The sequence below is a fragment of the Lepus europaeus genome, chromosome 10 (genome assembly GCF_033115175.1).
Source record: "Lepus europaeus isolate LE1 chromosome 10, mLepTim1.pri, whole genome shotgun sequence".
Taxonomy (NCBI): domain Eukaryota; kingdom Metazoa; phylum Chordata; class Mammalia; order Lagomorpha; family Leporidae; genus Lepus; species Lepus europaeus.
Window position 1 is genome coordinate 12,805,755 of NC_084836.1, and position 14,793 is coordinate 12,820,547.

The 14,793-nt window shown below is 41.8% G+C and overlaps 1 protein-coding gene across 2 annotated transcripts; it reads left to right on the top strand.

Moving 5' to 3' along the window:
* Positions 1-2,602: 2,602 nt before the first annotated feature.
* On the top strand, positions 2,603-5,792 carry LOC133768408 (protein HP-20 homolog). Of its 2 annotated transcripts, none has more exons than XM_062202945.1 (3): positions 2,603-2,742; positions 3,585-3,722; positions 4,766-5,792. In XM_062202945.1, the coding sequence occupies exons 1-3, from the start codon at positions 2,736-2,738 to the stop codon at positions 5,203-5,205; spliced, it is 585 nt and encodes a 194-aa protein (XP_062058929.1). In that variant the 5' UTR covers positions 2,603-2,735; the 3' UTR covers positions 5,206-5,792. The 2 variants fall into 2 exon arrangements, with proteins under 2 accessions (XP_062058929.1, XP_062058930.1); XM_062202946.1 differs by having other exon boundaries at positions 4,775-5,792.
* Positions 5,793-14,793: the final 9,001 nt, after the last annotated feature.

Sequence of the window (14,793 nt, forward strand, 5' to 3'; positions counted from 1 at the left end):
TGGATCAGAAGTGAAGCAGTCAGGACTCGAACCAGCGCCCTTATGGGATCCCGCCACTGCAGGCTGCAGCTATACCTGCTATGCCACGGGGCCAGCCCTACCTCTTTTCTTTATAAAGTACCAGCTTTGGGTATTTTGGTACAGAGACACAAAACAGACTGAGACAGCAGGTGTAACAGCACTCCTTTGTTTCCCAGGATCGGAAGTCTGGGTGTAGCAAGGCTTAGCTGGTTTATCGGCAGAGATCAATGCACTGGGGGATTCAGTGTCTGATGAGGGCCTGTATCCTGATTCATAGATGTTGCCTTTCACTGTTCTCATGGTTGAAGGGGTGAGCTTGCTGTCTGAGATCTCTCTTATCAGGGGGCTGATCTCATCCACGAGCACTCTGCTCTCATGATCTAATCATCTCAAAGACCGCATTTCAATACTGTAACACTGGTGAGTGGATTCCAACACAGGATTTTAAAGGAGCACAGACATTTGAGCCGTGGCAATTACTTTAGCAGTGACTTGAAGAGACAGGGATCTGAAGTTCAGAAGAGGCTATCCTATGTCTCAATGTTATGTAAAACCTCAAGACGTTTTCATAATTCTAGGTTTTTCTCCTCCATTCACTAAGTTTTGGGACTTAGAGATGAAATTTAGTTGGAAAAAATAACCTAAGAAAATGTCAGTTTAGCAGCCTGAATGTCATGTCTGACACTGGAATGTTAACTTAGCTGTCTTCTCTGTGGCCTTGGCTATGACTGCAACCCACGTCAAAACACATGTTCGTAGCAAGGCTTTCTTCCTAACAAGCGATGCTGTCTACAAGCAGAATTGTAGGACTCCCATGAGAAGGAGATGAACTATCTCCCCACTGCCTTATATATAAGATCTTGTCCAACTCGTATTTGAACAAGAAAACCTGACTACCTTCAGTTACACGTGACTTTGCTACAGAGTAAAAACATCTCCCCCTTGTTAAGGGGTAAGTTTGGTTTTGGTTTTAATCTCAATGGCAAGTTATACTTGCTTACAAAAATCTTCTGGAAATGCACTCATGGCTTGGTTCACCTGCATGCTGTAGGTTGCTCCCTAAGCTGTTACAACCCAGCGGTGGGCTGGGCAATTGTATTCTTCTCTTTGACAACCACTATGCTTGTTGTGTCCTGTGGACAAGTGGTGGTTTTTAGGACAAGATCCAGGGATCGTTCATGGTTGAATTACAGCTCACTTGCTTTACTGTGTTCAGTACTGAGTCCATGATGGCCCCAACTCAGGATTCACTTACTGGATCTTCTTGTAAAAATCTCTTCCTCTACATGTGATGTAGAGACTGAATGAGAAGCTTGACCTAGACCTTAGGAAGTGGATAGATTCATCAAAGATCAGGGACTCAAGAATGCCAGGCAAGAAGAACAAAATAAAGGCAACAGAAAAGTCCATGGAGTATTTGCAAACAGTTTCCCTGGTATGAACTGCAACATACATGCAGGTATGGTCCTTATGTGATCATGGTGAGCATTCAAAGACATGGATGTGTGTTAGAATAGTGACTAACAGAGGCCGGCGTTGTGGTGTGGTAGGTAAGATGCTATTCAGCTGCTCTTCTGATCCAGCTTCCTGCTGATGTGCCCGGGAAGGCAGTGAACGATGACCCGAGTACATGGGTCCTCACCACCCAAGCAGGAGACTAAGATGGTGCTTCTGGCTCCTGGCTTTGGTCTTGCCCATCTCTGGCTATTGCAGACATTTGGGAAGTCAATGAGCAGGTGGAAGATCTCTTTCTCTCTGTGTTTCTTCCTCTTGTACTGTCACTCTGCCTTTCAAATCAGTCGATCCATCCTAGTTATCACAACCTGCTTTATGCTTATTAGCTCATTTTAATGTGTAGCACTTACTGTTGCTTTTCCTTTCCACATTTTTTTCTCCTTGGAAATAGCCCTCTACCCTACACTTTTGCTTTACAATGAACATCCTGAGCAGAAACCAGTTTGTGATAACTCCTAATCTGAGATAAGCTATATGGAGTAAGTTTTCACATAAGAAAGAAGTAAGAGGGGCCATAGTGGGTAAAGCTACTGCCTGCAGTGCTGGCATCCCATGTGGGCGCTGGTTCAAGTCCCAGCTGCTCCACTTCCAATTCAGCTTTCTGCTATGGCCTGGGAAAGTAGTGGAAGATGGCTCAAATCCCTGGGCCCCTGCACCGATGGGAGAGACCTTGATCGGATCTGCACAATTCTGGCCATTTCGGCCATCTGGGTAGTGAACCAGTGGATGGAAGACCTCTCTCTCTCTCTCTCTCTCTCTCTCTCTCTCTCTCTCTCTCTCTCTGCCTCTCTGCCTCTCTGTAACTCTGCCTTTCAAATAAATAAATCAATCTTAAAAATAAAAAAGAAGTCAGCGCAGGAGGTGGGATGGCCTTTGTACTTGAGCCTTACCTATATTGACAGCTATTCCAGGAACAGACATGCTGGAAGAGAATCCTGGAAAAACCTATGACGTAGCCTACAATCCTACCCAGCCTGAAATCAGGAGCCAGCTAGAGGGGGTGCTTGAGGCTAAACATTAATCTGTTGTCAGCAGGTTGAACCACATGTTAATATTTGGAGAGACAAACTTTGTTCTATTTCGTTAGGGGCCTGATAGAGCCAACAGTGATAGGGGTCCTACCCTTGGACTTCACAGCTAGGCATTTCATAAGAAAATCTGAGCGCTCACCTGCAAGGAGGATAAGACTTGTCCTGGGAATGGCTGGTAAGAGACTGACAGACTTTGGGAGCAAATGGATGGTCTCTTGGTTCACATATTTGCAAGAGGGATAGGGTATCATTTCATTGATTTAGGTACTACGATCCTGGTGCCACAGATGTTAGTTTTCTGTCATTGTATCCCCTGGGGACCAGAATAAGCAGAGAAAAAATGCTACCTGGGTCAAGGCTGCCTCTTGTGGGCTGCTAGACTGTTAAGGTTTGACCTGAAAAGCAAACAAAGGCCAAGGCAGAGGGAGAGTTTGCAGAAATGAGATGGCAGGGATGCCTGGGAACAATTAATTGACTAATTTAAAATACTTTGATGGTTACTTACAGTTAGAATCCTCTCTCGGGCTCTAACCAGCAAGCCAGTTGGAAATAAATAATTCCATTTATTTGAATCCCAAGTTTCTAATCTGTTCAGTGGAACACAGACTTACCTAGTACGGGTGTACTGAGTATTTAGTGTTTCTTGCACAGTGTTTTTGCTTAGTTAGTAAGCACTCCGTGTTTAGAGGGCCTTAGGAAGAAAGAACAGTTTACTCATTCAAGATACTTATCAAAGGCTTACTATGTGCTGTGTTTTTTTGGACACAAAGATGGATGAAAAAGAAAGCTGTCAGTGCAGGAGCAGAAATGTATTTAGCTGAGTGATTCTTGCTGTATAAAAAGTGAAGATGCCGGTGGGTTTACTGCCTGCTGCTGCTGTAGGTCAGAGTTCAACTTCCTGAATTTGCTTGGGAGGGCAGGGCCGAAAGTTCAGTTTTCTCATTTCTACCAATGCAACCTTCCTATCGAAATAGAAGCAAGTGAGCAACTTGACTTCCTCGTTGATTTCTTAATAAGGTGTCTGGTTATTGGTCAATGGCATCCTGGTGGCAACTGCTGTGTTTGAGAAAGGAGTCTGTGCTGAACCTCCAAGAATCCAAGGACCCCCTGGGCCTAGAGGACCTGCTGGTCCCATAGGGCCTCCTGGTTTCACAGGTGAGGAATGTGTCTCTTCTGCCTGTTATTTGCTCCTTGCTTCTGTATTTTCCATGGGGAAGCCCTGGTCCTCACCCAAGAGCATCAGGTATTGTGGATAGAAAAAGTCTGGAGGCAATGACCATGTAGAATTGGATCCCACAGCAGGGGGACAGAAGCCTAAATCTCAGGGCTTAAGGGAAACCATCCTGGTTCTAGATTAGACCAGGGAACTGTGGTCCACATGGGTGGCCTGGTGGGAGAAGGTGCTACTTAGAGTCAGTGTCTACAGGTAGGCTACCTGGTAAACAGAAAGAAAGGAGAATAAAGTAAGTTTACCATCAACAGAGAACAAGATTTCATTGGGGTTGGGGCTCAAACCACACTTAGAGTGGCAAAAGTGCATACCTATGTGGGGCATCAAGGTCCTTTGTAGGTCCTTTCCTGGTCACCCAGGACCAAGAAGAGACTCCCAGGGAAGCTCACAATGCCCTGTTGTCTACCAAGGGGTAATTAGCATTGGGTGGTAGCATTGGGTGGTAGCAGTAAGGGTTGAGTCTGGCAATGCAAAAGTTTTCCAACTGCCAAAACTAGACATCCAGACTTTGTCAAACTTGGCAAGACTATGGTGTTTAGCAAGAATTAGTCCCACCTGGCTGGAATATAGGCTCAATATCATTAAAACAGTGTCAGGAAATCACCTTGCTCTGCCTTTACTGCTACACTTTCCCTAAAGGACCTGAGGATGCACAGGGTCCTATCAAACAACAAAAACACTAGGTCACATTAGTTACATTTTAGTGTTTGATAGTCACTTTGCTAAGGGTTCCGAGTGCATTGTGTCATCACATCACATCTTTACACGAGGAAATACAGTGCTGGAAAGGTTAACTGACGTTAGCAAGACCACATAGCCAGTCAATTTCAGGTTTGCAACCACTGGAATCACACACCAAATGTCAATCTCCTAGCCATGATATCAAAACAAAAAATTGGGAAGTTTCCCAGAGCAACTGAAATATTACCTTCTTGATCTTCCTGCTGACACTTCTCCAATTTCCAAGGGCCACCAGGTGCACCAGGAATGAGGGGACCTCCAGGACCGACTACAAAATGCCCATGTGACACAAAGTCTGCCTTCACTGTGAAGTTCAGTGGCAAGCTGCCTTCGCCTGCTGAGCCTGTCACCTACACAGAGGTGCTGTACAATGGCCAGGGGGACTTAAAGGAGGAGACTGGGGTCTTCACCTGCAGACTCCCCGGAAATTACCATTTCCAGTTTGACGCAGAGCTTCAACACTGCAATATGACAGTCTGGCTGAAGAAGAACCAAACTGCAGTCTTGGAAAAGCATCAGGTCGCCACAGAGGAGTACAGGAACCTTGCTGGCACCTTGATCCTGCCACTAGGCATAGGTGAGAAGGTGTGGCTAGAAACACAAGTGGAACCTGAGGATCCTGACCAAGCCAGAGCTACAATCTATTTCTCTGCTTTCCTGACATAGTTTTGTCTCCATATAAGACAAATGTGCCTCTTATGATTCTGCTGCTTACACAGATAGGAAAACAGACAAGTAAATAGCTGCTGTATACCGTATCTTGACCTCTTAAGCCTACTTGCCTTAGGATTTTGAGATCTCAGAACTTTGGTAAATAAATCACAAGTTTCAATGAACAAACAGGCAGGTGTAGTCCAGGTGGAATTGTGTCTTAGAATTTTATTTAAGGAGTTAAAGGGCAGGTGTTTTTGGCAGTAGTTAAATTGATGCCTAGGACACCACATCCTACATCAGAGTACCTGGGTTCAAGTCCTGGATCTGCCTCTGATTTCAGCGTCTTGCTAATGCACCCTCCGGGAGGCAGCAGGTAATGGCTCAAGTACTTGGGTCCCTGCCACCAATCTGGGAGACCCAGATTGAGCTCTGTGATTCTGGCTTTCTTTGGACCCAGACTTGGTTATTGTACTGAACTGGTGGATGGAAGATCTCGAATTATCATTCTGTCTCTGCTTCTCAACCTGTGGCTTTCAAATAAAATTAAAAAATAAGTATTTTAAAAAAATAAATCAAGGAATTATTCACTTAAAAAATCACTCTTCTCATAGTTACCAAGGCCATTCTTTCTCCTTGTTCTCAGACCTCAATTATTGGCTTCACCACATTTGCAAATTAAATGAGACAATTACATTTAAAAGGGAAAATAAGGGCCAGCCTGTTGTGGTACCTGGGTTAAGCTACAGCCTGCAATGCCAACATCCCATAATGATCACCACTTCAAGTCTCAGCTGCTCTGCTTCCAATATAGCTCCCTCTATGTACCTGGGAAAGCAGAGGAAGATGGTCTAACTGCTTGGGCCTCTGCACCCACATGGGAGACCTGGATGGAGTTCTAGGCTTCCAGCTTCTGCCTGGCCCAGCCTTGGTCATTGCTGCTATTTGGAGCGTGAACCACTGAATGAAAGAGATCTCTCTTTTTCTCTCTGTCTCTCTTGTCTCTCTGTAACTTTACCTTTCAAGAAAATAAATAAATATCTAAAATAAAAGGAAAAGGAAAAATAAAAACATTTTATAAAATATCAGAACTTGTCAATGATAAAAAAACATTTTTAAATTTATTTGCATGCATTTCATAAATACAACATTAGGAACATAGTACTTTTTCCCACCACCGTACCTGCCCTCCCACTGACTCTCCCACCCTGCTTCCTCTTCCCTCTCTTGTTACCTGTTTTGGTTTTTTACCAAGATCTATTTTCATTTAACTTAATATACAGAGGATTAACTCCATTTTAGGTAAGGAGTTTAGCACTTTGTATGAGAGAGAAAAAGAAAAGGAAGAAAAAAGACAAACAAAAACCTGTTCCTCAACAGTCCAGACAAGGGCTGTTCAATGATATTGCATCTCAAAAGTAATTTTTTTTTATTCTTCCCTTCTCTTCTTCACTCCTCCCCTCTTTCCTTTTAGAAATTTAATTACCTTTAAAGAAGAACCCAAGAAAGATCCATCTTTTGTGGGCTCTTAGAGATAACTATAATTTACAAAACATAATATCCTCTGCTTAATACACTAAAAGGAAGTGATTCTTTGGGAACAACTTTTACTAGTAAGTCTCAAAATACAACTCTTTGGGGGACAGAGGTCCTGCATGAGACAATAGTGCACAGTGATTCCTGTTGTTAGTGTAACAATTAACACTCTTATGTGTGATGTCAGTGATCACCCGAGGCTCTTGACATGAGCTGTCTAGACTATGGCAGCACTTTGGATCCACTAACTCGACAAGGCCATAAGCAAAGTGGAAGTTCTCTCCTCCCTTCAGAGAAAAGTACTTCCTTCTTTGGGGACTGCTTCTTTCGGCTGGGGTCTCACCCACAGAGATCCTTCATGTAGAAATTTTTTTTTTTTTTTTTGGCCACATGCCTTAGATTTCTATGCCTGAAATGCTCTCCTGGGCTTTTCAGCCAGACCATAATACTTAAGGGGCTCATGATGAGATCAGAGTGCTACTTAAGGCAACTGTCATTCTATGAGTCTGCTGTATGGACTGCATCTTGGAGTGTTCACTCCTTTTCAGTTCTGTCTATTATTGTTCCCAAACACAGTGCTATTCATGCGATCACTTTAACACTTGGTCCTATTTATATAGTCACTTTACCACTTAATTCTATCCATATGATCCCTTTAACACTTGAAATGCTATTTTTACCTTCCAGCTTAAGGGAATTTGGAGTCCCATGGTAAGTTTTTAAACTGTACCCTTAGAAGTAAGTCCATAGAAATGTGTGCATAACTATACTGCTTTATAGTTATAGACTTCATGCATTTCACAATTACAAATTTAGGATCGTGACAATTCTTCCCACCGTGCCTGCCCTCCCATTCATACTCCCAACCTCCCCTTCCTCTTCCCTTTCTTATTCTCCCTCTTATTTTTTACTAAGATCTATTCAATTAACTCTGTACACATGTGGTTAACTCTGTTAAGTATGGAGTTCTAGGATTCGTATGAAATAATAGTAAAATAAGAGAAAGGAAAAGAAAAAACAAAAAACACTGTTCCTCAACAGTCAAGAGAAGGGCTGTTGAAAGTCATTGCTTCTCAGTGTCAATTTCACTTCTACAGGTTGCCTTAAAAAAACTCTTATAAAAAACAGCAGGAAAATTTCCTAGCCTGATAGAATTATTCCCCTCCCCAAAATTACCTGCAGAGCATATCACTCAGAAAACCTAAAATTTCATGTTGAAAACAAGGCTAGTATGCCCTCCATCAATCCTAATCAGTCCTGCACTGGAGGGCCTTGCCCGTGTTATATGCAGGGAAAACATTAGACCGTAAAATCTGAAAGGAACAATAAAAAGCTTTTTATATCAGTGTGTGAATTCAAGCCAAAAAACTCATTTATAAATTATTGAATTAATGATAACTAATATCTTGTATATAAATTCAACCTAAGAAATCCAATTATATTTTATGTGTCAGAATCAATTAGAATATAAAACAAAACAGTATCACATAAACAGCTTTAGAAATATCCAATATATTTGGAGGTAAACCCAATAAGATTGCAAGACCTGTTATGAAGGACAATATGAAATTGTACTGAGAGATTTTTAAGAAAATAAATGAAGAGCAACTGTATTCAGGGATGGAAAACTCAACATTTTCTCCAAATTGACTTACAGAATCAATGTATTTCCAGTCAAAGAAAAAAAGATGATGAGTGTGAGTTTGTATGCATGTACTGTGCTTAGAGTTTGGCCTTAAGTCACATATTCAAAAGAAAAATAGGAATATTTGCCGTAGCCAAGGAACATAACCAACTCCGGTGGATGATGACATCAGCAAGATGATGGAATAAGAGTTTCCCTGTTAATATTCCCTCAGAACCGGTATTTTTGCTGCCATTCATGGAAAAAGTTGCTTTGTGGGAGCCTTGGGATTCAAGTTGGAAATTCTGGAGCCCAGGAGTTAAGCGGTCACTTGGAAAGGGCAGACCCCCGCTCAGGTGGAAGATTGCTGACCATGATCTTGGAGAACCAGTTCCAGAAATGGCCACATCCTTCTGTAGCTTGGCTACTGTCCTTTTGGCCTGACTCCTAAAGCCATTCTTCAGCAGGGCTGGGAGGAGTCACACACCTTAGTGCCTTGGGAGACAGAGCTACCAACCTCCTTCTCAGCTGTGCACCTGCAACAACGTCCTGACTTGCTCAAGCCCCTTCTGGCTGCAAACTCAGAGCAGTTGTGCTGAGCTGGGCATCTTCTGGGAGTCACACTCATGTGTGTCCCTGAGGCAGGCTTGGCTTTCAGCCCCAGCTGAGGGCAGAAAGCAGTTCTACATGCCCAGGAACTGGAGGGATGCACGTTTGTCTGTGTTTCCTTCTCCAGGCAAGCCAGACGACTCAGTTTCCACAGAAGATCCTGAAATAGCTCTGAGAAATGACACCAGACCCCTTAGCAGTGGTGTAAAACCAGTCCTGGCACACAGGGACCTGAGTGAGACAAGCCCCAGGGTTCCCCTTCAGCGTCGCCTGCTGAATTTCGTCCCACTGTGAATCTTGAAACAGCTCTGTAATTCACTGCTCAACTTTGATCTAAGAGCAGGCCTACCTGCCCAGTGGCCCACAGGGAGATCTAGCCAACTGTGACCTTATAAACAATCCTGAAGACTTAGGTCTTAGGTGTAGACCCTAAGACAGCCCTCGGACTCACTGATGGCCTCGTTGAGTCATGGATAAGAGCAGCACTGCCTGTGTAGAGACCTACCCAGTAATCTAGCAGGAGCCCTCCCATGACCTGGAGGGAACCTCACACTTCTGCAAACCTGGTAACTGGCCTGCTTTGACAAATCCTGAAATGGGCCCTCATTCCAATACTATTCCTATGGGCCAAGGTCCTGGGGATGCTCCTGTTCACTCTGGGACCAGGCCGCATTCATGCTACCTGGAGTTCCACATAATAGACATGCTGATGACAAACCCATGGCAGAGCCAGCAAATGTCATGTGACCCAACTTCAACCCCATTGACCAAGGTCTGGGAGGCAATTCCATCAGTCCTGGAACCCAACAGAAGGTCTTAACCCTCTGTAAAGTCTGGAAGAAGTGTTTGTTTATTCAAATTCACAGACAGCAATACAAAGCTGCATAGGTAGCAAAGAGGCAAACATGGCAGCATCACAGGAAACTAATAAAACTTTAGCAAGTGACTCCAAAGGAACGGGGAAAAGGAATAAATTCAAAATATTCAGTTTTAACATGTTTATCTGTTTATTTGAAAGGCAGAGTTATAGAGAGAGGGAGAGTTGGGGAGAGAGAGAGAGAGATCTTCCATCTGTTGGTTCACTCCCCAAATGGCCGCAATAACTGGGCTGGGCCAGGACAAAGCCAGGAGCCAGGAGCTTCTTCTGGATCTCTCACATGGATACAGGGGCCCAAGGGCCTGGACTATCATTTGCTGCTTTCCCAGGCACGTTAGCAGGGAGCTAGATCAGAAGTGGAGCAGCTGGGACCCGAACTATCACTGATAAGGGATGCCAGCGCTACAGGCCATAGCGTTAAGCTGTTGTGCCACAGTAACGCCCCCAAAATAATCATCTTAAATGAGATTAACGAAATGAGAGAAAACACAGACAAGTAAATGAAACTCAGAAAACAATGCATGAACAGAATACACTTAATACAGAAACATAAGTCATAAAGATTCAAGCAGAAATCCAGAGTTCATGAACAGATTGACAGAACTGAAGAATTTGGTAGAGAGCTTCAACAGAAGACTCAATCATGCAGAAGAAGAATTTTACAAACTCAGAGGTCATTTGAATTTAGCCATTTGGAGGAACAGAAAGAAAGCATAAGAGACTAATTGGACATCCCCAAGCATATGAATATGTGGGTTATACAAATTCCAGAACGAGAAGAGAAAGAGAAAGGGGAAGAACATTGATTAATCCTTTATCTGTAGTATAGTTTGCAAATATTTTTTCCCATTCTGTCGGTTGCCTCTTCACTTTCCTGACTGTTTCTTTTGAAGTACAGAAACTTCTCAATTTGATGCAATCCCAAATGTTAATTTTGGTTTTGACTGCCTGTGCTGCTGGAGTATTTTCCAGGAAGTCTTTGCCTGTGCCTATATCTTGCAGGGTTTCTCCAATGCTCTCTAATAATTTGATGGTTTTGGATCGTAGATTTAAGTCTTTAATCCATGTTGAGTGAATTTTTGTGTAAGGTGATAGGTATGGGTCTTGCTTCAAGCTTCTGCACGTGGAAATCCAATTTTCCCAGCACTACTTATTGAATAGACTGTCCTTATTCCAGGGATTAGATTTGGATCTTTGGTCAAATATAAGTTGGCTGTAGATGTTTGGATTGATTTCTGGTGTTTCTATTCTGTTCCATTGGTCTATCCATCTGTTTCTGTACCAGTACCATGCTGTTTTGATAACAACTGCCCTGTAGTATGTCCTAAAATCAGTATTGTGATGCCTCCGGCTTTGTTTTTATTGTACAGGATTGCTTTGGCTATTCGAGGTCTTCTGTGTCTCCATATGAATTTCAGCATCATTTTTTCCAGATCTGAGAAGAAGGTCTTTGGTATCTTGATTGGTATTGCATTGAATGTATAAATTGCTTTTGGGAGAATAGACATTTTGATGATATTGATTCTTCTAATCCATGAGCATGGAAGATTTCTCCATTTTTTGGCATCCTCTTCTATTTCTTTCTGTAAGATTTTGTAGTTTTCATCATAGAGATCTTTAACGTCTTTGGTTAAGTTTATTCCAAGGTATTTGATTGTTTTTGTAGCTATTGTGAATGGGATTGATTTTAGAAGTTCTTCCTCAGCTGTGGCATTGCCTGTGTATACAAAGGCTGTTGATTTTTGTGCATTGATTTTATATCCTGCTACTTTGCCAAACTCTTCGATGAGTTCCAGCAGTCTCTTAGTAGAGTTCTTTGGGTCCCCTAAATAAGGAATCATATCATCTGCAAAGAGGGATAGTTTGAGTTCTTCCTTCCCGATTTGTATCCCTTTAATTTCTTTTTCTTGCCTAATAGCTCTGGCCAAAACTTCCAGAACTATATTGAATAGCAGTGGTGAGAGAGGACATCCCTGTCTGGTACCAGATTTCAGTGGAAATGCTTACAACTTTTCCCCATTCAATAGGATGTTGGCCGTGGGTTGTGTTTTCCCTGATCGGTGACAACTAACTGAGCACCAAAGGGGAAACCTAAGTGAAATGGACACTATAAGAAACAATGAACTGATCAGCTCGTGTCCTGACTTTAGATGTACAATGTAATACTTTATCCTTTTTAGTATTTGTTGTTGTTGTTGTTCTAGTACTAGTGGTTGAACTCTGTAATTAACACACAATTATTCTTAGGTGTTTAAATTTTAACTGAAAAGTGATCCCTGTTAAATTTAAGAGTGGAAAAAGAGAGGGAGGAGATGTACAATTTGGAAGATGCTCAATCTGACTTGCCGCAAATGGTGGAGTTAGAAATGTGCCAGGGGATTCCAACACAATCCCATCAAGGTGGCATGTACCAATGCCATCTCACTAGTCCAAGTGATCAATTTCAGCTCACAATTGATGGCTCTGATAGGTCTAAGAGTCAAAGGGATCACACAAACAAGACAAGTGTCTGCTAACACTAACTGATAGAATTAAAAAGGGAGAGAAAGATCCAACATGGGAAGCGGGATACACAGCAGACTCGTAGAATGGCAGATGTCCTAAGCAACACTCTGGCCTCAGAATCAACCCTCAAGGCATTCGGATCTGGCTGAAGAGCCCATGAGAGTATAGTAGGCATGGAAAGCCAAGATATCATGGAAAAAAAAAAAGACCTAAATGAAAGATCTCTGTGAGCGAGATCCCAGTGGAAACAACGGGGCCATCAAAGAAGGAGGTACCTTTCTCCGAAGGGAGGAGAGAACTTCCACTTGGACTATGACCCTGTCTGAATAAGATCGAAGTCGGCGAACTCAAAAGGCTTCCATAGCCTTGGCAACTAATGACTAGAGCCTAAGGAGATTACTGATGCCATAAACAAGAGTGTCAAATTGTTAAGTCAACAACAGGAGTCACTGTGTACTTACTTCTCATTTGGGATCTGTCCTTCATGTGTTGTCCAATGTGAAGTAATGCTATAACTAGTACTGAAACAGTATTTTTCACTTTGTGTTTCTGTGTGGGTGCAAACTGATGAAATCCTTACTTAGTATATACTGAATCGATCTTTTTTATATAAAGATAATTGAAAATGAATCTTGATGTGAATGGAATGGGAGAGGGAACAGGAGTTGGGAGGGGTGCGAGTGGGAGGGAAATTATGAGGGGGGAAAGCCATTGTAATCCATAAACTGTACTTTGGAAATTTATATTTACTAAATAAAAAAAAAAGACTCAAGAATTATCAACCCAAAGAAGAACACTCCAAAACACATTATAATTTTAATATTTAATGCCAGAGATAATCTTGGAAGCACCAAGAAATATCATTTACAAGGTAGTCACCATATGGCTAGCAGCAGACAACAGAAACATTGCATGCCAGGAGGGAGTAGGATAATGTATTCAAAATATTAAGATATTTTTAAAAGGCTGATAAAGTATACTTTACATGGAAAAGCTGTTCAGCTGAATACAGTATGTAGAGGTGTAAAAAATAAAAAATATATAACTATATATCATGTTTCATCAATCCCACTACTAGATATACATCCAAAAGAAATGAAATTAGTGTGTCAAAAAGAAATCTGCACTCCCATGTTCATTGTAACATTATCCACAATAGCTAAGATATAGAAGAAGCCTAAGTATCTCTCAGTGGATGGCAGGCTAAAGATATTGAATACTATTCAGCATTTTAAAAGAAGGAAATTTTGTCATTGGTGAGGCATGCATAAGACTAGAAGACATTATATTAAGTGAATTAAGCTAAGCATAGAAAGACAAGTACCACATAATCGTACTCATATAGAATAGAAAAATGTTGAATTCATAGAAACAGAGAGTGTAATGGTGGTTACCAAGGGTTGAGGGGCAGACCAGAGAACTGGGAGAAGTTGGTTAAGGTTCCAACATTTCAGCTAGACAGGATGGATAAGTTCAGGCTTCCATGGTATGACATGATGATTACAGTTCATAACAATTTGTTATATACTTGAAAACAGAGTAGATTTTAAACGTTCTCACCACGAAACAGGAACAAATGCATGAGATAATAAATATGTTAATTTATCCATATAGGTAGGCTGCTATAGCCATTCTACAAGGTATCAAACATCAGGTTGTACAGCATAAATACAGACAGGTTTTTGTCAATTAAAAAATAAAACTATAAAAAGAAAACACTTAGAAGCATTTTAGAATGAAATAGAAAAAAAAAAAATAGTCCTGACCCTATTATACCTGAGCGAGTGCAAACAAAGGAGCTCCACACATTGATAAAATTTGATGGTCCTTTATTGCCTGCAGTGGAGAGTGGGCTCATGCCCTAAAGAACTCTCGACCCTGAAGCCTAAAGCAACAGGGTTTATAAAGGCAAAAACCACAAAATCGGGAGGGGAATTCATGGTTGCTAGAAACAGGGGGGAATACATGGTTACCGGGGTCAAGCTGACCTAAAACCTATGCGAAACTAGTATCAATTATAATCTTGACAATACCAGTTACAATCTTATAATCCTGATATTAATCCAGGTATTGGTTTTAATTATATGTAGGACATAGACAAATTACATTTTTATCATTAACCCAGGTGTAACCTTTCTACTTTTAAGCTTGAACAATTATGCTAGGGGGTTTCTATGCTCTGCCAAGTGTGATGTAGTGGACTGCTATTGTTCTACTGTTTTAGATCATAGTTTCAGACCAGAGTCTCACAGTGGTGGTGGTGGGGGTGCTTTCCCAGAGTGGAGTCTCAAGTGCTCCAAAATGGAGTCCCTACTGTCAAGGTGCTACTTCAACCCAATAGTAAAATTTAATCAGTGTTGCCAATGTGGATTGTACATAATAGAAGTGAAAGTAATGTTTATAGAAAGCACTTACCATTAGGCCCCATTTTTATAAATTTCATCAACATGCA

Bases quoted from the DNA above. Each gene is read 5' to 3' on its own strand.
- LOC133768408 (XM_062202945.1), top strand. The intron at 3,723-4,765 runs GTGAGGAATGTG...CCAATTTCCAAG, and splicing joins AGGGCCTCCTGGTTTCACAG to GGCCACCAGGTGCACCAGGA.